Source organism: Pelodiscus sinensis, chromosome 6 (assembly GCF_052426305.1).
Source record: "Pelodiscus sinensis isolate ZL-2025 chromosome 6, ASM5242630v1, whole genome shotgun sequence".
Taxonomy (NCBI): Eukaryota; Metazoa; Chordata; order Testudines; family Trionychidae; genus Pelodiscus; species Pelodiscus sinensis.
The window spans coordinates 86,417,875-86,443,415 of record NC_143057.1 but is presented as its reverse complement, the minus strand read 5'-3'; the positions used below and the strand labels follow the sequence as shown (position 1 = coordinate 86,443,415).

Below are 25,541 nucleotides of genomic sequence, written 5' to 3'. Positions count from 1 at the left end.
GTGCGTCCACAACCATGTTACACTTATAGCATCACACCTATCTGGGGCCAGCAACACCACGGTGGACTCCTTGAGCCACAACTTTTCCACAGTCCACGAGCTTCAGCAAGAGGCCACAAACTCAATATTCTACCAAAAGGGGTGGCTATTGATATTCCTCTTTGCTTCTCCCCAGAATACCAAATTCTGATACCGATTCTGATAGCTTTTTTTGATAGGATAATGAGTCTTGGGGATAAGGGAGAAGTGGCGGGTATGGTATTCCTAGACTTTAGTAAGGCATTTGATATGTTCTTGCATGATATTCTCCTCAATAAACTAGGGAAATACAATTTAGATGGGGCTATAAGGTGAATAACTGGCTGGATAACAGTTCTCAGAGAGTAGTTGTTAACAGTTCACAATCCTGCTGGAAGGGCATAACAAGTGGGGTTCTGCAGGGGTCTGTTTTGGGACTTGTTCTGTTCAATATCTTCATCAATAATTTAGAGTACGCTTATTAAGTTTGCAGATATGAAGCTGGGAGGGGTTGCAACTGCTTTGAATGATAGGGTCAAAATTCAAAATGATCTGGACAAACTGGAGACATGGTCTGAGGTAAATAAGATGAAATTTAATAAGGACAAATGCAAAGTACTCCACTTAGGAAGGAACAATCAGTTTCACACATACAGAATGGAAAGTGACAGTCTAGGAAGGAATACTGCAGAAAGGGATCTAGTGGTCAAAGTGGACCACAAACTAAATATGAGTTAACAGTGTGACGCTGTTGCAAAAAAACCAAACATGATTCTAAGATGCATTAACAGGTGTGTTGTGCGCAACACAGGAGAATGAATAACCCTGATGAATCATGTTTGGCCTGCAGGCTAGAGGTTCCCTCTTTCTGCCATAAAAGTCCCCAATCCCACATTCCTTGTACATCCAAAATCCTCACAGATATCAGAAGGAATTTTGGGTACCTAAAGAATGCATGGTTAGACTCATGTACAGAAATCTTGGTTGCACCTTGTAGTCAAACACAGAGAGGACGTTTACATGCTTATTATTAGCGCAAATGAACTGAAGTTCTAAAGTATTCAATAAATATTTGTTTTTCCATGAAGGGAAAATATGGATTAATGTATTTTATTTATTCAGAGAATAACATATGAAAAATACTAAATATTTACACATTTTACTTAAATCTGTAAAACTACATTAGGAAAGTATGCAGCTTCATAAAATAGTTGAATTGGTATTATTTAAAGAAACATTTATTTCATGTGTATTTTACGCAAACACAGACTGGAAGAAAACAGAAATCCCAGTATGACAACAAGCCATTTCCAAAATATGTTTCCTTTCCTTTCAATATATAATTCTTGCCCTACCAAAGCTGCTTAAACAGACTCCCGTGAACTTCTAGAAACAAACAAAATATTAGGATATTGAAACAAATGTCCAATTAACACATGGTAAAAAAGAAACCATCTTCATACTCAAGCACAAAACCACAGCAAGAGTATGTGATTATTTTGAGTGCGTCAGCTTCAACAAATGTTTCCTGAGGTTTCACAGTGGAGGTTGTATTTTATTCCCCCATCCCTCCTTACCCACATTCAGTAAACAAAACATCATACCACATGCCATAAAGCTTTAAACTAGTGTACTGCAGCAAAAGCATGCATTTAGTACTCTATTCAAATAAAAAGGAATCTGAGCATACTCCGTGGCTGTGTCTAGACTGGCATGATTTTCCTGAAATGCTTTTAACGGAAAAGTTTTCAGTTAAAAGCATTTTTGGAACAGAGCGTCTAGATTAGCATGGACGTTTGTCCGCAAAAGCACTTTTTGCGGAAAAGCGTCTGTAGCCAATCTAGACGCGCTTCTGTGCAAAAAAGCCCTGCTCGCCATTTTCGCGATTGGGGCTTTTTTGCGGAAAACAAATCTCAGCTGTCTACACTGGCTCTTTTGCGCAAAAGTTTTGCGCAAAAGGGACTTTTGCCCGAACGGGAGCAGATAGTATTTCTGCAAAAAGCACTGGTTTCTTACAGTAGGAAGTCAGTGCTTTTGCGGAAATTCAAGCAGCCAGCGTAGACAGCTGGCAAGTTTTTCAGGAAAAGCGGCTGATTTTCCGGAAAAACTGGCCAGTCTAGACACAGCCCATATGTTAACAGACTATATGGTAACTATATAAAATAGGTTGTTATAATTGCTCCCAGGTCTTCACACATTTATTCGAAGTAGGTAAAATCTTGTAAGGCTCAATCAGGAGAGAGACTAGCATTCAATATTTGCAGCAACAAGTTTAACACCATCACAAAAAGAAAAAATAAAGGTAAAATAAATTATGTTTGGGAACATTTGCCATTTTCATAGTACCTACTGTAAAGTTAAATTTCTCATCTCTCTTTTGTAAGCGACAGGACATTTTTATTCACTCTGAATATAGCAAGCCAATGCTGTTGCTTGACAATTTTCTGTTACAAAATTTACATGAACCTCATTGTCACTGTATTGGAAAAGAGAAACCAAATTAAGTCCTAGTATTTATACAAATGTCCTATTAATTTGTATGCTATAAGCACATAGTAACACTTCAGCATATAATGATGCTATACATGCATGATGAGGCTAGCTCTGAAATAAAACACCAAAACATTTATAACAAACTTAAAACGAAATGTTTCAAAACTGATCAGACTTGTTTTCACTGGATAGAGGACAAGCTTCTAAGTGATGAGGTCTACTTGCATTCAGGAAAAATGCATTTTTAAGTTGCAAAACAGCAGGTGCCAAATGGTACCAAAAAAAAGTACAAACGCATGGTAAAATGCACACAGAGCAATGGCATGTGCAAATGCTGACTTGTAAGTGTCAATTTTTGTGCATGTATATTAACATTGATGTTTGGAGAAATTTTGCTCTAAACGTAGCATAATCTAAAATCAGGAAACCAACAAGTATTTTCCAATGGTTACTTCAATATTAGTGAGAACTGTGACATAAAATATAGTCCTAGCTGCTGTGAATTGTTTTATATGACAAGCTCAGTTGTCTAACACTAGCTTTTGTTTGCTAAAATCTGCTTCATAAACTTCTATGTAAAATTGGGAGAAATGCAGAATCCATACCCTGAGGTCCCCAAAATGCAGAATGATGCTCAATAGACTTAATTATATAGCTCAACTACAAATAATGAAATTGCAAACACAGCTTGGCTGGTAAATAATTTTCGTTTAATTCATGAGCTAATGGAGAGATGACTTGATATATTTCACTTATGGTACAGAAACTTTTTTAAAGGATTTTAAATCCTAAAACAGGAAATATTTTTACAGAATTTTACAAAAAACTGAATTGCAAATTTAAAAGTGTTTACCTGTATTTAACTAAAATAATAGCCAATAGCTTTTAATAAAAGTTCTTTATATTTCTTCTAGGGATGTAAAAATGTGTAAAACCACGTAACAAATCAATATTTACCCTGGGATCTAGGGGTAGGAAGGGATGGGCTCCCGCCGGCTTCCCTCCCCCCTCCCCTGCACTCTCAGGATCCTGGCTCCCAGGACCCTATGCACATTGGATTCTGCCTGCAGCAGAGCCCAAGTTATGGGTCAGGCAGCTGGGACCCTTGAGAGTTTAACCATTAACAGAAACAGATAAGCATCAGCTTACTGGTTAACCTCTTGGGGTAGGTCCACACTACAGGACAAAGTTGAATTAAAATACGCAACTTCAGCTACGTTAATTGTGTAGCTGAAGTCGAAGTAGCTTAACTTAACCTTTGGCGCTGTCCACACTGTAGGAAGTCGAAGGGAACAGAGTCTCCCTTCAACTTCCTTTACTCCTCGTGGAAACAGGACTACTGACGTTGACTGGAGTGTCCCTCTCAGTTCGAATTAGTGTGTCTTCACTAGACCAGCAAATTCGAACCCTGGAAGATGAACAGCAGTAGCTTCAATCTTCCTCTGTAGTGTAGATGTACCCTTACATTTCTACTTGCTTCCTCACACTTCATCTATACACAAAGAAATACATAGATTCCTGTGCTGTGTTTAGAATGATGTATTACTATAATGAATCTACCCTACAATATATCAATTCAAATTTGTCCAAAATTGCACAGTTATTTTTTACTGGAGTGGTATAAAAATCTTCAAAGCTTATAAAACATTATGTTAGCAACTTCCTGTAGACACTGTTACTCAGATTACTGGAGCATGTATCCCTTCCGCTGGTTCTAGCCATTAACTGACCACTGCTGCTACTAGGTTCAGGACTCTTTTTACAGCAAAAGAGATTTCTAACCTGCCTCTGACACTCAGAAGAGGCATAATAATAAATCAAAGGATCAATGCAGCAGCTTACACTGCTGATACAAACACAGAGGAGATAAGCAAAATAGAGATATTCTAACTGGTTGTTGTAAGAAAAAGATACATAATGAATTAATAAAAGGATATTTGTTGGGCCAAAACAAATAATAAAAACAGAGAAAACAGCTGCAGACAAGAGTAAAGCACGTGTCTTCTTACTTTGCTTTGCAACAATATTAGAAGAGATTAGACATTGGATGATACACACATAACAAACAGCAGTAATTATTAATGGCACAAAAAAGAAAATGGATGAGAAAATGGAGAAGAAATTCCGGTAATATCTCTTAAGTTCAGATTCTTCTAGTACATCATGGCAGGTTGTAATGTTTAACTGAGGTATTTTCACAGTTTGCTCTGTGATAAGAATGGGTATAACACCAACTATGGCTATAAGCCATATGGTAAAGCAGATTAAGGAGGCACGCATTAATGTACGCCATGAGAGAGACTGCATAGGATACACCACAGCTAAGAAACGATCAATGCTTATAACAGTCATCAGCAATATCGAACAGTACATGTTACAGTAGAATGCAGCAGTGATGAGACGACACATTTCAGGTCCAAAAACCCAGTGGTTTCCAGAAAAATGGTATGCAATCTTAAAAGGAAGCACACTTACAAACAATACATCCGCTGAGGCCAAATTCAGCATATATACTATGGCTGGCTTTTTAACTTTCATTTTTATCAGGAATACAAATATTGCTGTAATGTTCAGAGGGAGACTTAGCATAACCACTAATGTGTAAACTGAAGGAACAAAACGAGTCAACCATTGACTAGTCAGGTATCTCTCAGCATCATGAGAGATGAATATTGTTTGTGTTGATACATTTGTAGTTATATTGATTAATTCTGATCCAACTTTTGAATCACTATCAATGGCTTCAGGAGGTATAGGTTCATAGGTGTTCTCTTTGTTATAATATACAAAGGTTCTTCCCCGCACGGTGTCATTCCTTGAAGTTTTTTCTGAGAATTCAAAAACAATAAGATTAGTATGCAAGATATTTGTACACAGTTTTCTAGCATGAATATAGTTTACCAAGAAGAAGAATGGTATTGTGGTTACATCATCACACGAGAATTCAGGAAATCATTTTGTATTTGTGGTGCTGCTCGTGATTGCCTACGTGACATTTGACAAGTTGCTTAATCTCTCTTTGTCCCCTGATCTTCGTAGGGCCCTCTAGGTACCCTTGTAACACAATAAATCCTGTTACTCTTTGATTAGATTTGCCAAGCTCTTTTATAGTTGTTATAGCGATCTAGTGTCTCCTTGCTATTCAAGCATAAAACTCCATTAGGAGCAATAGTAATGACATGCACATAGCCAAAAGAGCACGTTTACCACTGAAAAACTAAGTTTAAATTGGGGATGTGAATGAGTACAGGCAATCCCCGGGTTACATGGATCCGACTTACATCGGATCCCTACTTACAAACGGGGTGAAGCAACCCCGCACTAGCTGCTTCCCCCCAGCAGACCAGGGAGACGCGAAGCTAGCGTCCCCCCCCAGCAGACTAGGGAGACGCAAAGCGGCTTTTCTCAGCAGACACCTCAGCTTGAGAATAAAGGACGGAGAGAAGTGAGGTGTGGGAGAATAAAACTGAGCTCTGGAGAAATGTTTGGCTAGAGTTTCCCCTACAATATGTACCAGTTCCGACTTACATACAAATTCAACTTAAGAACAAACCTACAGTACCTATCTTGTACGTAACCCGGGGACTGCCTGTAGTTGATTAGCTGATAAACCTAGGCATATTGGTTAATCTAGTTCACTACTCGCATTTCCCCCTCACCCCTTGCTGTCTCTATATTAGAGGCAGCAAGGGGGAGGGAAGCAGGAGCCAGTGCTGGGGGAAGCGGGCTTAAAAGATGCTTCCCCCCCCCCCCCCCCAGCAGCAGCTCCACAGTGCTGCCTGTCCCCCTCTCTCCACACTGCTGCCTCTAACAGAGGCAGCAGTGTGGATGTGGGGGCAGGGGAGGTGGATGTGGGAGTAGGGGAGGCAGCTGCGAAGCAGCCTCTGCCCATAGCGAAATCTGTTTTACAGCAGCCACCCCTGCCTGCGGTGGGCCCAGGCTCACCATGGACAGAGACTGCTTCATAACAAGCAGGCCCTGTTCAGAAGGGGAGCGGAGCTCCCCGCAGACAGAGGCTGCTTTGAGGCAGCCTTCCCTGTCCCCCCAGTAGCCTCCGTCTGTGGGGAGCTCAAACCCTCTCGTGGACAGGGGCTGCTGCCACCCCACGCTGCTCTCTCTATCAGAGGCAGCATCCGGTCTGTGAGGGGAGCTGATTTTTAAACTATTTCTCCTTGCGGACCGGCTCCCGCCTGGCATCCTACGCTGCTTCCTCTTATACAGAGGCATCAGAGCAGGGGGCTCTCTGGGAGTGGGGCTGGAGCCACTGGCTGCCGTTCCCACCCCTGGGGACTACAGAATAGTCTACTAGCCGCTAAGAATTCATGTGGTTAGTTGATTGTTCTATTACCCACTATCTAACATCCCTAACAAACACATTAACAAAGTTCAAAGATTTGGATGAAATACAGTTCTATATGACAGATGAATGATTTCTGTTCAATGGGACAAAAAGGTTAACATTTTTCTATATAACTACCTTTTATATTCTGTAAACTAAACAGAATTACAATACCACTTAAGATATAGTAAGTAAAAATTGTACATTATTCTACTTCCTAAATGTCCTTTAGCAGGCAAATGGTTGCAACTGCAAGAACACAATTTACACCTTTTTTGGAGGGAGTTACAGGAACAATTTATTGATTCTATAAAAGTAGAATTCAACAATATATTTCTATATTGGCATTACTTGGTGTATATTTTAATTAAATTTCTTTTAAGTTTATACCATACAGTGGCAATCTAAAGATTCTACACCAGAAAATTAGTCATAAAAATATAACAAACACCTTCCATGGGAAATAAGTTTTAAAAATATGTCATACAGACTACAGTAAACACCATGTTGTATACCTTCCATTTATCACATACTCAGGAAGCATTAGTTGAACCAGGAACCAAAGTCTAATTACTTTTATTCACAGCATAGCAGGGACATTGTAATTAAAAATATATTTTAAAACAATTTTCTGGTAAACTGCTTAATCATGTCTGATGTACATTAAACTTACAACACCAAATATTTAAATAGTATTTATTCTTTTCATCTTCATACAGTGATGATAGAAATATACAGAAAATTACTGAAGTATCTTAAAAACTAACAAACTCTACCCTATCAAATTCTAAAACAGTAAATTTAACCTACATTGTATAATAAATTAAAAATATAAAATCCATAATAAAAACTTGTGAAATACACAAAAAATGCACACTCATACATGAGCTCATGTATGCTTTTATGTATCAGATTTTCATTTATGACAACAATTGGTTAAGTACTCATTGTCATATTTGCAACTTCTATAATTTGATTCAGAGTCATCCACATAGAGGCACATTACCAATGGAAAAAGCTTGTTACTAGCAGTGCTCATGGCAATATATTATTTATTTTCTGTCAATGGAAGTTTATTTTACTTAAAATTTCAAGTATAGTGTCTGCAACTTAGAAAGGGTAACACTGATGCAGAAGAATGAGAAAACGGAATTGATCAGTTTGTCTTTATATGAATAGAGAATCAAACACAAACAATATACATGGCAAAAAATTCTTTAAATTAGAAACACCACCATTTATGGAAAATGTCTTTCCATCTGTAGCCCTGAAAACCCTTTAACAAGGCACTTAAGCAACATTATTCCTGTCTTATAGAATCATACAAGGGTAGGACTGGAAGGGCCTCAATAGGTTATCTAGTTCAGACCCCTACATTCAAGGCAGGGCTAAGTAATAACACTAGTACATTCCTGACTGGTGTTTAGATTAGAACATAAAAATACAAGAATGGCCGTAGTGGGACCATCTAGTCCACTATCCTATCTTCTGAAAGTGGCCAATGCCAGGGCTTCAGAGGGAATGAACAGAACAGGTAATCATCCCCTATTGCCTATTCCCAGCTTCTGGCAAAACGGAGGCTAAGGTTTTGTCTCATCCGTTCTTAAAAGACTCCAGTGATGGTTATGCACAACCTCCCTAGGCAATTTGTTTCAGCGCTTACCTACCCTGATGGTACACAATGGGAAGGCGGTATTAGCAGAGTTGTTGCAGCCTTGCGTTTTCCCGGTTACTGGCCTAACCTCGGTTGGTAAGTTCCCACACAAGAAGAGCTTTGTGTCGCTCCAAAGCCTGCCTCCTCAACAGCAGTGGGTCCCCATCCCTCTCCTTGCTTCTCCAAGGCGGCACGGTAACACAGCTAAGCAGCTAACCTCACTGCCCCTTAAACAAACCAACCCTGCCGCTGGCCGTGGGCACAGGCGAGGATTAAGGCTAGTCTCGATCTTGGCAGCAGCTGGCCCTGCGGCCGCTAGGAACGATATGAGGACACAAAGGGGGAGCCAGAATCCAGCCCTAGGAAGCCCGGGGTCCGAGGAGCCGTATGGGATGCCCCGGCCGGGCAGAGCTCTCCGGGAAACCCTGCCCAGTGGCCATGGCTGCCGCCCCAGCAATCCCTTCCCAGGGACGGTGGGTCGCTGCTCCCGGGCAGCCCTCAGCCTGGCGAGCCCCTCTACCTCCGCCACCGTGGGCCAGCGCCTCGCTCCTAGCCCGCTGGCTTGCTCACAGGTGAGGTGGCCCGCCCGGCTCCGTGTGCCAGGCAGGGACCAGGAGCGCCCCGGGTCGGGAGGAGGAGACTCACCGTTGGCTGGCGCGCAGAAGGCGAGCAGGGGTCCGAGCAGGGCGAGCCCGCCGAATAGCAGCATCTGGCGCCCCATGGCTGCCTCGCCCGCGGGCCGGGGTCTCTGCAAGCCGCTTGTCGTCCACGGCTCTCCCGAACGCATAGGAAGTGCGCGGGGAACGGGGCTTATAAGCGGCCCCGGGGGCGGAGGGGAAGCGGCGGCCCCCTCTGTCACAGGCGCAGACCGCACAGCCCCGCTCGCTGCTCCCCGCAGCCCTGGGAGAGGCGCCACCGCTTCCCTCTACGTTGTCGGGGAGGAGCTAGCAGGCGGGTTGCGGACAGAGCAGGCTTCCCGGCTACCCGAGCCCGCCCTCAGTGTCCCTCCAGCCGCGCCACGTGCCCCAGGGAGGGGGGAGACGCCCTCTGTGTGTCCTCGCCCTGCAACAAAGGAGCCCGGGCTCGTTCAGTGCCGGAAGGAAACGTTCCCCGGTCCCACCAGGCCAGGCCCCACAGTTGAGCTTTCCCGTCTCATAGACTTTAATAAGGTCAGAAGGGACCATTATGATCATCTAGTCTGACCCCCTGCACAGTGCAGGCCACAAAATCTCGCCCATCCCTCCTAGAATAATCCTCTCACCTGTATCTCAGATATTGAACCCTTCAAATCGTTTGAAGACCCCAAGATGCAGAGAATCCTCCAGCTGCCCACAGTGTATCCAGCACAAGCCAAAACGAACTGATCTGAGCAGAGTAAAAAGTTCACAAAGGCGCGCTCTGGTGCTTTGCTGGCAAGGGTGGGGATTGATGCCTGGGAAGATTTCAATATTCATATTATTGATACAGACCTTTTCACCTCCTTTGAGCAGCTCCTCTGGCGCAACCCACCCAGCCAATCACACCTTGGACCTGGCCTTCAGCTTTGCTGTCTAGAGCAGAACATTACCTCATCGTGGCAGCGATAAGAGCTTTGCAAATAACTAGTCAGAGCTAAAACCTTCATTTCACTATGAAGACCTCTGAACTCCATAAAAAAACATGCTAAAGGATACACTCCACCCACATGCTAAGGAATAGAGGATCTAGTGAAGGATATACAAGACGTGGGCATTGATGCAATGGCCCCCAAGTGTCCCTTCCTCATCACCAATACATATCTCAAGTTTTCTAGCATCCTGCATCAGATGAAGGGAGAGAGTTGGAAACTTGAACACTAGTAGTGGAAGACAAAAACTGTACCCTTCCATCAACTGGATCTGAAGAAGTTGGTCTGTAAGTTCAAAGATTTCCAAGAAATCAGGTAATTTCCACTAGCATAGGTACTTCTAGATCCATCACTCTCAAACTTTTTGGCCCATGGTTCGCCCTGCTCACAGACCTTTCCACTGACCACCAGCCACCCACACATGACAAAATGGGTGCAGGACGACATAGGGGCGCAAGTGCATTTTCTGGCCAGGAGATACGGTGCAGGAACAAACTTGGGGTGGGAATCTGGCCAGGAGGGAGGCTGCAGGAGTAGGCTCCGTTGGGGGGGGGGGGGGGGAGAGAGGATTGGGAAGGAAGGTAGGGTGTGAGGGTTGTGTGGGTGGGAGGATGCAGGAGCAAGGTTTTGGTTGGAGAGTGTCTGTGTGTTCATGATGGGGGTATAGGATTTGGGCATGAGGGACATAGGGAGCAGTTTCCCGGCTCTGTGCCCCCTGCTGCATCCACGCACCAACCCCTGTTGCTGCTGTTAGTGGGCTGTGATTCTGGGCAGCAGGAGCAGTGGGAAAAATGGTTTCCTGTGTTGCAATTCCCCCATTTGTGGGGGTGAGGGTGCAGCAGTGCGCAAAGCTGCTTCCTTCCCCCACAAGCTGGATCTAGCCTACAAGGCTCACCAATGTCATCCATCAACCTATGCAGTGTTGTTCGTTGTAGTTAACTGTACATCTGGTCTCCTTCAGAGTTCCCAGGAACAAGGGATTGTTTCTATGAATTATCGGTATGTTAAATGAAAGTTACATAAAGAATTTCATACCAGTTTAAAATCTGTCATTAAGTTAGACTTGGATGTTTATGTAGAATAATTTTTAGGTAAAATCATTGCTCCACCTAAATCAGTGGGAAGGTGAAGATTTGTTAGTCTCTTTTGTGTGGTTTTCTCTACGGATATTAAAGACTAGTCACTAGAGGCAGCCGGGGGGGGGGGGGGGCGGGAGGAGGAAAAGAAGAGGAGGAGCAATACTTCGTAATACTTTGAAACCCCAAGGTGACCGCTGCACAGCTGATCCACGAATCAGCTGTGCGGTGGGCTGCCCTTTTAAAATGCTGCCTCTGCATGATTCAAAAGGGTAACCCTGGAGCCCGCAGTCAGCTGGGGAGTCCCCAGCTGACCCCAGGCTCCTAGCAGCATAGTGTGGAGTCTGGAGTCAGCGGGGCCCAGGCTCCATGGCTTTGAAATGCACAAGAGCCCCCGCTGGGGACTCTTGTGCATTTCAAAGAAGATGTGCCTGGAGGCTGCACATGTAGTTCTGCATTCCTCCCACTACCAGGGCTCTTGAACATTTCAAAGGAGGAATGCGGAAGTGCCTATCAACTAGTTGACAGAAATTCCGACAACTAGTCAGTTAACCGCATTTTAACATCCTTAGTTTTCTCCTGAGCATCAACACATGATGGATTAAATCTTAGCATTAAAATGTTTTATAATGTGGTGTGAATGTTAATAGGAATTCTGAATAAAGTGTTTAACTTATGAAAGGGATCAAATGTTCAGTAAATATAGCAAATTTTTTTTATAGAGATGGGGTAGGTCAAAGCTGGTATGTGCATACTAACTAGAAGAACTAGTAATGACAATCATACTATATAGTGCTGAAATTTATCCAGTCTATTTTTAATCATATACAATTACAACATGTCAACTACACTACCAAGACTACTGTAGTTATAAAGTAGTGAGCATGACACTGGTAAAACAGCTGCCAGCTCTTGCTAAGGCTGTTGGCAGTAGCTGAGCACAGATAAATTCATAGCTGAAAATCAGATCAGCTCACCTATATGTCCAAGACAGGTGTGAAACTTAAGTGTTTAGTCTCTATAAAGCGTGTATAAGTTGCTGCATGTATTAATTTTACTAATTAAGTTGTATTCTATACTATAAAGTAATATATAAGGTTTGCTTGCTGCTAACTGTAAAAATACCTGCTCTGAACTTGTGAACCCAGGAGGAGGATTGGTTCCCTGACCTATCAAGGCATTCCAAGACATGGGGCTTTATGAAACATCACAATACAAAGACTGCGTTAATTGTCCTCTTATACCCATGTTGGTGTTACATGCAAGAAAGCTCATCTAGTTTTAAAAATTGTGGAAAGAGGAAGTCAAGATGCCTGACATGACATTCTTCTGCTTTGCTTGTATGGATTTTCACAGGGCTGGAACTAGGAAATGAAATCAGCCATCTTAAGAATCAACCTGGGTTAACCCCAAAAAGACATTGTGTTGATGTGTTACTACATCTGTGTCACCTTTTGGAACCACAGGCGGGGTGTGTGTCCTGCTTTAACCTATTAATAACATTCATTCACTTTTGTAGTTAATAAATCCTTAGTTGACTATAAAGATAAGCTACATGCATTGTCTTTAGTGTTAGATTCTAGGTACAAATTGACCTGGGAATAAGTGCCTGGTCTCTTGGGACTCGGAACAACTTGAATATTTTGTGATCTTTGGCATAAGTGACCATTTTTCACTAAGTCTACCTTGCTTGGCTGGCAAAATAGGCTGGAATGCCTAAGAGGACTGTCTAACTCCATGGCAAAGTTGTTTTGCACTTTAGGAGTTCACACTTGTTACTGGATTGGTGAAATCTAATAATAATAGCACTAATATGGGATATCTTCTGTGTGTTTAAAAAAAAAAGTCCACCCTGAAGCTAGCACTCGGTCATGAACTACTCCAAACAGTGTTACATCAGAGTACCCACAATATAATCTCTTTATACAGTTTGTCTAAAAAAAATTAATATTTGCTGAATGTATTAATTCAACAGAACTTCATTTTCCATCTATCCTTTTAAAACTTAGTCATGTGAAAAGTAGCTCAGATGTAGTTACTAATAAAATAATCACACTTAATGATGTACAGCACATGAAAGTTACTAGTGTTTGTTTTTTCCTTGGGGAGCAAAACAAGGTTTCAATTTAAATTGGACTTTCCAGCTTTGTAAAACCATTGAAGACAATAGGAAATTTCTTATCTGATAATTCTGTTAGCAGCTTTTCTCCTCCATTATTTATGGGCAAATGCCCATCTGTGGATTTCAGAACACTAAGTGTTCCTCGACAAGTTTCAAGTCTCAGAGGGGTAGCAGTGCTAGTCTGCATCTGCAAAAACAATGAGAAGGTCCCGTGGCGCCTTAAAGGCTAACAGATTTAAGCAAAAACTTGTGGGTAAACACCGCTAGCAGATGCATCTGATGAAGTGATTTTTACCCACAAATGCTTATTTCCAAGTAAATCTGGTAGTGTTTAAGGTACCACTAGATTCCTCATGGTTTTTGGAAAAAAAATCAGTTTATATTCAAGTCATGGGTTGAATTCAGAGAGAAGCTGCTAAAATAAAATGAATTTTTTCATTATGCAGCTTTTCTCTTCAGTCATTACTCATAGGAATTAGTGAGCAATGAATCCTTAAACTAGGGTGGGGGAAGGATAAGCAGACTTTAATTACAGGAAACCTATGGACAAAAGGAACAAAGCAAACATGATTCTGGGATGCATTCACAGGAGTGTTGTGAGCTAGACAATAAATTTGTCTTCCTAAAATGCATGCAAGGGGCTAATGTGAAGGTTGGGCTGGCATTCAGTACATTGTTTGCACTTACCTGCCCACAAAAAGGGAATTTGAATGTTACGAGAATGACCTCATTTTGCATTGTATCAAGTGCATTATCTCATGTCCTCAAAAGAAATTTCAGTCTGAATTTGATGCCACCTAGCCTATGTAAAGTGTAACTACTGATGACCCCTAGCCCTGAAAATAATTGATGCAATGAAATTTTGGATCTTTGCAAATCTTTACTGCTTGCATTGAGATAAAAAGTGCCTCTTGATTTTGAAGAACTGGTCACTCTCTCTCTTTTCCAACATCTGTATTTATGAATGATCCATTTCTCCAGACAGTATGCTGATTGGCATTTTGTAGATCATGATTATAGGTGTTAACATATGTCGCGAGAATCACAGGTCCGATGATGCATACCCAAGGGGGGGAAGGACAGAACCAAGTGGACAGTTTTATCAAATAAAAAATATTTATTTATGACAGTGGTGAATTTATAGTATTTATTCTAAGATTTTTAATAGACCGTGTTAATAATGAATTTACACTATTATATTTAGTCTATGATTTCTAGTTAAACGTGTCTGAGATATAAGGATGGGAATGCCAGCTACACTAATTAAATAGTGATAACTACAAACTCTATGTACTACCCCAAAACAACAACAACACTAAGCTTACACAACAAGAAAAAAAATCAGATCATACACAGCACAACTTACACAGCACATGGAACATTTCACAGATACCAGTTCGGTTGCGAAGGCCTTGGTTACGCCCGAGAGTCGGGGGAGGTGGCTGGTCAGTTGATCAGGCTGGCAGCGCTTTGAAGTATATGAGAAGGCACACGCATGGTGGTACGTGTGTTGCGAAGACCTCCTAGAGCGAACTGTGCGATGGGTATTTATCCCCAAATCTGCACATCACTTTCCCGCGCTTGCATATTACCATATATGGCCCAACGGTCACCAAGTGGGGGGGGGGGGGGTCTGTGTCCCAGGGGTTGGGCCGAAACTGTGCAGGTTTCATGCGACCAGGTAAGCTCCGCAGTTCTCACGCCAAGGTGACGGGTGGGAGAGTCTGAGGCTATTTTCCCCTTTTCACACCTTCCCTTTTTCTAAAGGCAATGGTATGCAGGAAGGGTGCGGCCGGTTTCTCTCAAGGAGTCCTGCAGCCCATATAGCAAGAGTGGCCTGGCCAAACTTTTTTACTGGGGGAGGGAAGGGCAGTTTCTTTTCTCTAACAATGCGACCAGACACAATTTTAGGTGCAGAAGCTAGACAAGGAAGTTTCGTACAGCTTGTTGTGAACTCACATACATAAATTCTCTTTGTGTTGAGGATTTTGTTGGTTTTGAGAAAAATGAATCTAGATTTTCTTTGGAAGCATCAGTACCAGATTTTTCCCTCTGCCAGAGGGAAAGTTTCTTCGTGGAAACCGTTGCATGACATGGAAAGCCCCTCAAAATGCTAACTGGCAAAGGACACTTCATACAACCTCTCTCACTGAGCCTGAAACACTCATTGTCCCAACTCACTCATCAATATTTGTAGCAAGAAATTGTCAAGTAAGATGTAAACAAATTGAGAATATGCTGGCATTAATATTAATGGGATGTATGTACTGGTGGTACACAAAGAATTATAGATGTATGCTAGAAATATGTTCCTAAAATGTGGTTGGCGGGCAATGCCCAAGTCCATCCTATCCTAGACAATTTTACTAAGTTAACTACATCGCCAGTGTAAATTAAACAAGACAGGGATTTCTTTACAGATAAAGAATTGATCACTAGAACTAAGATAGGTACAAGTGATCATGGCTTGATCACATTTATATAATGTGCAAGCAGAAGAAAATGCAGATTGTCTAATACACACCTGTACTTCAAAAAGGACAATTTCATAAAGCTGAAAACAATAATGAGCATAATCAGTTGAGAAGTAGAATTTAATCAGAAAAACATGACATTTAATTGGGAATCATTTAAGAGCACCTTACCAAATGCTCCAAAAGCCAAAATCGAATAAGGCATCCATGCTGGTTAAAACACTTTAGAAAGTGAACACAGCTATAAAAAAGGTTACAAATGGAAGAAAGTAGTAGATAGGACTAACTATCATTCGGAAGTTAGGAATGGTAGAAAAATTGGTAGGGAAGCAAAATGACAAGGAGAAATCTAAGGCCAGCAGACTTCAGCACAATAGGGAATTTTTAAAATATGCTGACAAAGCTTTTGGTCCCTTATAACGAACAACTATTTACCCAATATCAGTAATACAGGAAATACAAGTATTCAATAAACATTTATTCTTTTTTGGGGGAAAAACAAGTGAGTCTCATTAAATAGTGGTAACATTTTCCATTCCATAAGTACCTCAAGGAGATGTTAGAGAAACAGTTAAAGTTAGACTTTTTAAAATCAGCAGGTCCAGGTAACTTGCATCCAGGAGTTTTAAAAGACCCGTCTGAAGACCTTGCTGGACCATTTACGTTGATTTTCAATACGTCTTGGAGCACTGGGAAAGTTCCAAAAGAGTGGAAGAAACCTAATGTGCTTTTTTTTTTTTTTTTTTTTAAAGTGTAAATGTAATAACCTGGGTAACTGGAGCTTTGTTAACCTGACACTGACCCATGGAGCAGTTGGTATGGAACTTGATTAGTAATTAATATAATTAATGCACATCAGCCTGGAAGACAGTCCTAAATTTGATTTAAAAAAGTAAGATTACAGATTTGGTTGATAAAGGTAATAGCATTGATATATTACACTTACACTTCTGTAAGGCATGTAACTTAATAAAAACTAGTTCTGGTACACACCTTTTAAGACTGAGGTTGATACATTGGAGAGGGTTCAGAGGACAGCCATGAGAATGGTTAACATTAGAAAATACACTCAGGAATTTTAAACTCTTTAAAATGAATAGATTAAGGATGACTACATTACAGCATCTTTCTGCATAGAGAGCACATTTTAATAATGGCTCTAATCTAGCAGAGAATGTTGTAACAATACAAAGGCTGGAAGCTGAAGCTAGACACATTCATACTGGGAATAGGGAGTATATTTTTCTGTGATGGTCCCTTTCTGGCCTTTGAATTTGTGGGTCTACAGTGGTAGGAAAGGAAGCTATATAGGAGACCTGCTCCTCCTCCCACCCCCCACCAAGGAACAGAGGATCCTCTAGGATTCCCTATCCCCCCACTCCAGCCCAGGTCTGTTACAGGATTTACCTCCTGAGATAACTGGATAGCTTCCTACACACCCTTAGGCTAAGTCTATATTGGCAAGATTTTGCACAAAAGCGGCCTCTTTTGTGCAAAATCTTGCCACTGGTCTACACTGGCTGCGAGTACTTGCACAAGAACACTGAAGTTCTAATGTATAATATCAGGGCTTCTTGCACAAATACTCTGATGCTCCTGCTCAGGGATAAGCCCTCTTGCACAACTGTTCTTGTGCAAGAGGCCAGTGTAGACAGGCAACATCAATTTCTTGCGCAAGAAAGCCCGATGTTTAAAATGGCCATTGGAGCTTTCTTGTGTAAGAGAGCATCTACACTGGCCCAGATGCTCTTGCACAAAGGCACATGCCAGTGTAGACGCTCTCTTACTCTTTAACGCAAGAGTTTTTGAGTATTTGCACAAAATCTTGCCAATATAGACGTAGCCTCAGACTCTTTCCGTGAAAGCTCAGGAATTCCTGATCATATTTTTCTGCATTGGTGCTAAGAGTCTTTGGGGCAGGCTGGGGACCCAGCATACTGATTTGACTAGGCTTCATATCCTGGCAGTACAATGGTCAGTTAGATGGAAGGAGGCAGAACATATTTCACTCTCTGAAAATAGTGCATCATGTAAGGAAAACTGCCTAGATTTAAGCTAGGTGTTTGCAGGATAGCTTTGCTCTACCCGAGTGTGCATCAAAATAATCTTGCAGGGAGTGACTATAGTGGCAGATCCAGGTGGTTGAAGTCATAACACAGCTAAATACCCGATCCAGGGGAAAAGGAGGCCAAGTTGCCACTGCACAGAAGTGAATAAAATAAATGGTTTTAAAAACAAGAGGGTTGGGAGAAACTGAACTATTTCCACTGACAGATGCAGAAAATCTAGTGTCCCTAACTAAATGGCAGGGTTTAGTCCTAGAGACACCTGCAACATCAATGGACAAATTCCAACTGAGTAATAAATGAAAGAAGAAGCTGTGCAACAGAATTCCCTTGCACCATATGGATTGTTACAGTAATACAAGATGAAAATGATTTAGAAACTTACCAATTTAATCAAGTAACATTTATTTTACATAGAACCATCTCCAAAGAATACATTTAAAAACTGATTTTATTGCATTTATTTACTGATTTTATTTTCGTACAAAAAAAAAAAAAAGACAGGCACAATTTAAGGATTCAAATACCTCGTTATTAAAAAAACCCCTACTGATCACAATTCAGATTGCCCCTTTGCCACTTAAATTAAAAGGCTGTAAGTAGAAAATTTATTTATCCCGAGGCAGTAGTGCATTTTTATTAGTAGGAATAAATCAAAATATACCTTTGTACAAGTACATGTTATTGTAACTTTATAATTACCTATAAAATTTATTTCAAATTGCACAGTTCACTTTACAGTTGACAACTGCCAGAAAATAGGCTTAGCATTTAATTTGCTAAAAATATCCCTCACAAACAAATTAGGGTTTCTTGCAGAGAATAAGTCAGAAGTCTAATAAGAACTATATTATGCAACTTGAATCATTTAAAATATATTTTCATAGGAAGTAGTTTATAGATTTATGCCATTTAACTAAATTTATTTTCTGCCTATTTTAAAAACCAGCCCTCCCTCCCTCCCAAATAGCTGAGTGTCACTAAATGATATACTTTCCAATCAAAAGTCCAACACTACAGTGAAATCTGGAAGTGTTTAAATTAGCCTATTTTCTACTTTACTACTGCAGTATCAAATGATGAAAAAGGCACATAAGTATATTCTTCTGAACAGATTGGTCTTTTTTGACATCCAAAACAGTGTTCAATGATAGTAATTGAAAAACATTTAAAAGCAAAAATACTGAACACACATTCCTATTGATTTGATGCAGACTCCACAATATCTGCAATCTTCATTTTCCATAGAATTTCTTGTTCAACAGGAATATGAGCAGGTTTACGTTCACTTTTGCTTTATCAAACATTTTCATTACAGCTACACCTTCATATTGCATCTGAAGCAAATCCTGAAAGTAAGAATAAAAAGAAGCTAGTTTTGGCTTCGGGTTCACACTTCATGATTCCCAATTTAAAAAATAAAAAATAAAGAAATGCACCAGAATTGTTGCTTTTATTTATAAGTTCAGAGCCTCAAACTCCAGATCCTTAGCAACTGAAGTGGCATTTAGTAATGAATTTTTGACACATTTACTGTACTGTCCATACATATAAATTAAAATGATCCCGCTCTATATACCCAATGTCAGCCTAAGCTTAATATACTACCTCAGTAACATGGTTACTTCCCACCCCTTATTCTATAATGCCCCAACAGTTTATGAACAATCAGAAAGGGAAGATTTTTAGCTCAAATACAAATCTATTTCGATCAAATAGAATAAATATAAACTTTACCTGGAAATGGAGTTCCACTTTTTCCATCTGAACACCCAAGAACTTTGCTTTGATTTCAAAGTCACCCATTTCTTCACCAGGTGTGATGTCAAACATAACATTTTTAAACCTTAAAAAAATTGGATGTATAATGTATGTCACAAAACTTCACATGATCAAAAAATAGAGACAGCGACAAAAAAATGTGGACTCTGAGCACTATTTTTTCCTGAGGACAGTATGCATGCACACCAAATTCACAATCTGAAACCACAGGTATTACTACAACCCCTATGACCAATAGAAGAAGAATCTGGGAGACTGCAGGGCAGTTTCTGAGAAATCAGTAGTGCCGAGTCAGGTATTCTGTTAGGCTGTATGTTAGGGATGTTAGATAATTGACTAATTGGGTAACTTCATCAAAATTTAGTGGTTACACAATTATTTAATAGTCCCTAAGGGTGGGGCCAGCAGTTAGCATGTTCCTGGCCCTACTCCCGGGGGAATCCCCTGCCATCCCATGCTACTGCCCCTGTATTAGAGGCAGCATTGCAGGGTGGCAGGCAGGAACTGGTCTGTGAAGGGAGCTGGTTTAAAAACTGGATCCTGTCTGCTGCCATGCATTGATCTGACATCCCACAGAGCAGTCTCGGTCTGTGGCAAGCCTGGGCCCACTGCGGACAGAAGTTGCTCCATGGCAGCAGCCTGTGCTCCACCCACCGCACTGCTGTTTCTACCTAGGCTCTCTGCGCTTAGGCTTATTGGTTAATTCTGTAGTCAACTTCATGTTGACAACCCTATGAAGTGCTTCATGATATAGCACTAGCATATTATACCAGCAGAGTCCTCCTGGTGTGTAACTCAACACTGGAAAGCTGTGCTTTGTATATGTATAATAAAAACATCTCCCAGGAGTAGAACAAGCATACCAAAGTATAGTTTGGTGCTATAACTGCTTCTACAGCATAGCTGCATCAGAAAGGGATCACCCCCGAGTAGCACTGCTATACCAGCAGAAGTATGTAGTGTAGACATTAGGGACATGAAAGTATAACCATGTAAACAGTTAACAGATGAGCCTGGGCTCACTGTTAACCTTCATGGTTTCATGCAGGTTCTCGGTACATACAGGGAGCCGACAAACTGGCTTCTGAGGAGCTGCCTGCCATCCTGCACTGCTGCCTCTGTATCAGAGGCAGTAGCACATGTTGGAAAGCAGGCTTTTTCTGACCACGGCCTTCGCGTATCGCCCATCCTGCCACACTAGGCTCCTGACTGAAACCAGACCATAAGATACTCAGAAAAGCATGGGAAGCACAATGCAGCTTTCTGTAAACGGAATTTGGCCTTGTAGGCATCATAGAACAGGGAGGTGAGCATGAAAAAATAGAACACAGCTGCAAGAGATAAATAAGACTCTCTTGACCAGTCCTTGAAGGCAGAGAGGTAGGCATAAGGAGATAAGATGCAACTGCCATGCACACTAACCATGACCACACCCAGCACTGTCCACGGGGCCATCAGGCAGGCATCATGAAAAATCCTATAGGGCAGTATTTCACGTTACCTCATTACCAGCCTATCAGGCCCGGCCAAAGAACCAACCCTAATAAGGTACCGGATATCAGGTTATGTTATAAAAGACCCTCTATCCCTTTGTTCGACGGAGGTTCCGTATATTGAGGGCACGTGTCTTCTTTTTTGCCCGGCTAAAGGATTGATCACCCTGAGGCTGCCTCCCCACCCTTCGAGTCAAAGATAGGGGTGCACGAGTCCTGAGCATGCTCCGAGTTCTACTGTGTCTTTGTGTTGTTATCGTTGCAGGATTTGTAAGTATTGCTTAAATTTATTAATTGGTAGTTTAGTTAATAGTTAAGCTGTATTAATTATATCCTATAATCCTGTGAAGTATAAGTCAGTCATATTAATTGTATTGTATAGATAGTGTGATTTTGTGCTATGTGAAAAGGTTAAGTTTTAGCCCAGGTATAAGTGTTAGAAGAAAAACCCAGGAGTTGTCAACTTGTAACAGTAAAAAATCCATGACTAACTCCACCAGCTGTCCTAAAGTAACATTGGAGGGATTGGCTGTGGGTGGTTCTTTTATTATTATTATTTTAGCTTTGTTTTTTGTATTTTTCATTTGTATGCTGCCTTGTCTTAGGCGAATTAGAGATAGTGATTTGATAGAAGTGAATTGTAATCAAAGAATTGTAATCAGTTAAGTATAATTGTGCCCAAGCTTTTCTACACTGTAAAAGTATTGAGCAATTGCTAGTTTAAACACCTACTTGTTAATTGTTGGTTTTGACCACTTAATAAAGAATCATTTGTTTCACCATCATCCAGTAGTTTTCACTAGGTAGTCGGCTTTAACCCTTGAGGCTCCCATCACATCACAGAACCAAAGTGTAACAACACAGAGCAGCAGGTGGGAGCTGATACACATGAGGAGCAGGCTTAAAAACTGGCTCCCTGAGCACACTGACCTCCGGGGAGCTGACTGCCACCTGCACATAACTATGTAACCTCTGAACTTTTCAGCAGTTACAGGATTACTTGTTTACACACATTTTAAAATCCCTCAGATGGGGCTATAAGGTAATTTATTTGTGAAATGGACTTACAATTTCTCTTTCTTTAAAGGAAAAGGGTAATTAGTGACACATGGTGCTGCCTGTGTGCCATTTATCTCTCAGGGAAAATACATTTCACTCTCTCTTCAGGGTCCCCACAAGTCTAACCCCTTCATGAAATTGTGCCCACTGCCTTTTACCTCTGCAGGATCCAGGAACTTCAAAATTGAATTATTTTCACTAATGGCAATTTCAGCATACTGCCTGCTTTACTCAAAAGTTTACTCGAATGTTTACTCAATGGATGAAAATGCAATAGCTGTTCAGCAAATCAGCTATATCAGTAATTAAATTACTTTAAATGGAACACTGAAATGTTAGCTATAATGTTTCATAGGCTTTTAAAGCATATTCTCAAAAAAGTCATTAAGCAGCAAACTACTATGACAGCTGGGAAAAAGATTATTAGGCTATGCAACTGTAAGCTCCCTTACTAACACGTAAAAACCTCTACAGCAGGAGTGGCAACCTGTTCCAGACAAAGAGCCAAAATAGCAGTGGATACAGCGTGAAGAGCCGGGGCAAAGTTGTTGAGCCAAAAAAAGGATTGCCCCTTTAAGAAATGCGGTTAAAAGCTTTTTGGCCACATCAGGCTCCTGCCGGCTGTAACCATCTTAAAGATGCCATTTTGAAAGGCTATACTGAACAGCTCCCCTGCCCCGGTGAGCACAGGGAGCCAGGGGCCATTTTCAAAGGCAGCTTCTTTAGACGTGGGGTGGCTTCGCGAGCCGCATCTGGGGGGAAGGAGGGGGAAAACTGGCAAGAAGAGCCGCTGGTTGGCTGCCCCTGCTCTACAGTGATGTGCAGGAAAAAATGCCACATTTTTTGAAACTTTCACCAACACGGTGACTGGTTAAAGAGTTGTCAATTTCCTTGGCTCTGAGCAAATTTAATCCTATACTCACTGGTTGGTTTGAAGATCTTCAATTTCTAGAATGATCCCTTTTTCATGTAGTCTTGCAGCTGTGTACTTTAGTGATGCATGCTTAAGTTTTTTGCTTCCCTTCTCTTCTTCTTTTCCATCTAGTTTAATTGACCTCCGAGAATTTCTGTAGGGGAAAATAAGTTTGACTGATCCACCAAGAACAAACATTTCTCTTTCATACTTTTTTCTTTTTCTACATAGCTATTTGCAAAGGAACCAGTAACAAAAGAATTTAGTTCTTCCTTCACTCCTGTGTATTGTTTTAAAGGATCTTGCAAACAGTAATCAACTTTCATATTAAAAAAAAAAAAACACCAGAAAAACAAAATGGGAATGCAGAGGGGGAGGGAAGAAGGAGAGAAGAACACAATCAATGGAATTACTACCAGACATGGAAAAATTGGGAGACTTATTTTGCCTGAATAATATACACTTTTGTAAAGATTTTCAACTGCTGAAAATATAACCACCTACTAAATTTAAGATGTAAAGTGATAGAAATGATATATATTCAAGGGTGAAAGTAAATTAAGTTTCTTACAGGTATTGTATCTCCCCCCCCCCCTTTGGGGGGGGGAAGGCGTGGAAAGGCAGAGTAGAGGGGTGCTAAACAAGAATACATGTAGGAAATGTAAGTGTGGGACGGAGCATGGGGACCTCAGGGTAGGTGGTTAGACTGTGTGTGGGGGAGGGCAGGAGCCAGGGAAGGAGCTTGAAAGTGTGGGGGCTCAGGGCAGGGTGTATGGGGGAGGGTGCACGAGTCAGGATTGGGGGTAAGAGGAGGGGCTTAGGGCAGAGGGCTGGGTGGTATGGGGAGCACAGGAGCCAGGGTTGGTGAGTGGAAGGGTTCAGAAGGCTGGTGAGTGTAGGGGTGAGAGAGGGGATAAGGGCCCCATTTTTGGAGGGGGCATGCAGCTGCATATACCAAGACACTGCTACACTTTTCCCTTCCCCTGATGATCAGGAAGTGAGGTTAAAAGTGCACAACTTGCATGAATTACTCTTCTGCCCCTCCCCTCCACAACCAGGAAGGAGAGGAATACAGCAAGCTGTACACTTCCCCTCACTCCCTGAGAGTCACGGGAAGAACAGCAGAATCCCAGGTATGCATGGCTGCAGCCAACTGCCACCCCCTCATCCCAGTCCTCCCAAAAGGTTTCCTGGGGGGGAGGGGGAGGCTCACGGCTGGCGCAGTCCCAGACTGGTTGGAGAGGGCACACCCTCAGCCTGATTGCTTAGCATGGCAAACTGCAGGAGAGCCCCGGGAGCTGGCTAGGCGCATGCCCACCTTCCTCCTGCAGCGAAGCACCCCAGCCTGCCAGCTCCTTTTGCCAGAGTGGTGTACCGGCTTATACAATCCACCCACCCCTTCACGCTGAAAGAACCATAACTTATGTCAATAAAACATAACTATGGAGTCCCGGTGCAGCTTTCATCTCATGAGAAATGCAGTAATCAAAAACAAGCATGCATATCATCCCAGACGAGTGTCAATTACTTGCATCACAAAGCATATTTTAGAAGAGAAATATAAAATAGTACTAATTTATTCAGATATCTTGCAACCTTCAACAAACTGCCCCTCAGTGAGAAGGAAAATTATAGTTATGCCCCCATGCAACCAAGCACATGAGTTTTCCCACTGGTAAACTCCAATTAAGCTTTCCAATTCAAGACCAATAAATTGAAAACATTTTTGTTTTTTTAATTAATTAAAGTCTTTTGAAGAGAAAGCTTCTAAGAAATGTATCACCACTCCCTTTTCCACTATGTAGTTATTCAACAGTTAGTGACAATTCTGGGTTCACTTTATACATCTGAATTATACTGAGATGTGCAACTAAAGAGGGCATTAGGCGCACTCTTGAAATGTTAAAATCTTTCAACTCACTTTCTTGTTAAGTTGTCTAAGCAAGTTTTTATATAAGTGTTGTAATAATTTACTTGATCTTCATAAAATGTTGTCTTGGATTGAAGTGCAGATAGAGTCTGTTGGAGTTTCACTAATTCAGCTTTGCGATGATGCCGGTATCTTCTTTGATTTCGTATGTCCTGTGGTAAAAAGTTTTGAATTGTTTTATTGAATAAGTTTGTTTTATTGAATAAGTTTATTAAATAAACTTATTTGTACAGATTTTGGTGATCTTTGAGGAATGCTGTGACAACTGAATACCATCTTATTGTTCATTTATTTATTGAGGAAAAAAACGTAAATTATAATAACGCAGTTGCTCTCATTTCCCAAAACATATTTTTTAAATGCATAGATACAAATCCTATGTGTGCAGATAACATTTAGCTAAATGGGTAATTATATCCCTAAATCCATGTGTGTGCAATTCAGTCAGCTTCATACTTCTTTTATCTAGATACTAGAAGACTTAGGCACCAGTGCCCAGGCCCTACAGGGCACGGG

At 41.3% G+C, this 25,541-nt stretch overlaps 2 protein-coding genes across 7 annotated transcripts in view; both read right to left on the bottom strand.

The window, feature by feature from the left end:
- Nucleotides 1-1,238: 1,238 nt before the first annotated feature.
- On the bottom strand, nucleotides 1,239-9,531 carry F2R (coagulation factor II thrombin receptor). The gene is made up of 2 exons (XM_006119124.5): nucleotides 9,150-9,531; nucleotides 1,239-5,339 (listed from the first exon to the last, which is right to left on the bottom strand). The coding sequence occupies exons 1-2, from the start codon at nucleotides 9,289-9,291 to the stop codon at nucleotides 4,159-4,161; spliced, it is 1,323 nt and encodes a 440-aa protein (XP_006119186.3). The 5' UTR covers nucleotides 9,292-9,531; the 3' UTR covers nucleotides 1,239-4,158.
- Nucleotides 9,532-18,220: 8,689 nt separating this feature from the next.
- IQGAP2 (IQ motif containing GTPase activating protein 2) overlaps nucleotides 18,221-25,541 on the bottom strand; it is a 214,712-nt gene continuing 207,391 nt past the window's right edge. For all 6 annotated transcript variants that reach the window (XM_075932302.2, XM_075932305.2, XM_075932304.2 and 3 more), the window contains 4 exons: nucleotides 25,017-25,177; nucleotides 23,106-23,249; nucleotides 19,586-19,694; nucleotides 18,221-19,197 (listed from right to left, as the gene is read on the bottom strand). In XM_075932302.2, coding sequence (XP_075788417.2) covers nucleotides 19,084-19,197; nucleotides 19,586-19,694; nucleotides 23,106-23,249; nucleotides 25,017-25,177 — 528 coding nt within the window. In that variant the 3' untranslated portion in view covers nucleotides 18,221-19,083. The remainder of the gene's footprint in view (nucleotides 19,198-19,585; nucleotides 19,695-23,105; nucleotides 23,250-25,016; nucleotides 25,178-25,541) is intronic.

What these genes read in the sequence shown, in the direction of transcription:
- F2R (XM_006119124.5), bottom strand. Translation starts at nt 9,291, where the DNA reads ATGCGTTCGGGAGAGCCGTGGACGACAAGCGGCTTGCAGAGACCCCGG. An exon ending in CTTCTGCGCGCCAGCCAACG is followed by an intron (nt 5,340 to 9,149) that starts GTGAGTCTCCTC and finishes TTGAATTCTCAG; the next exon opens with AAAAAACTTCAAGGAATGAC.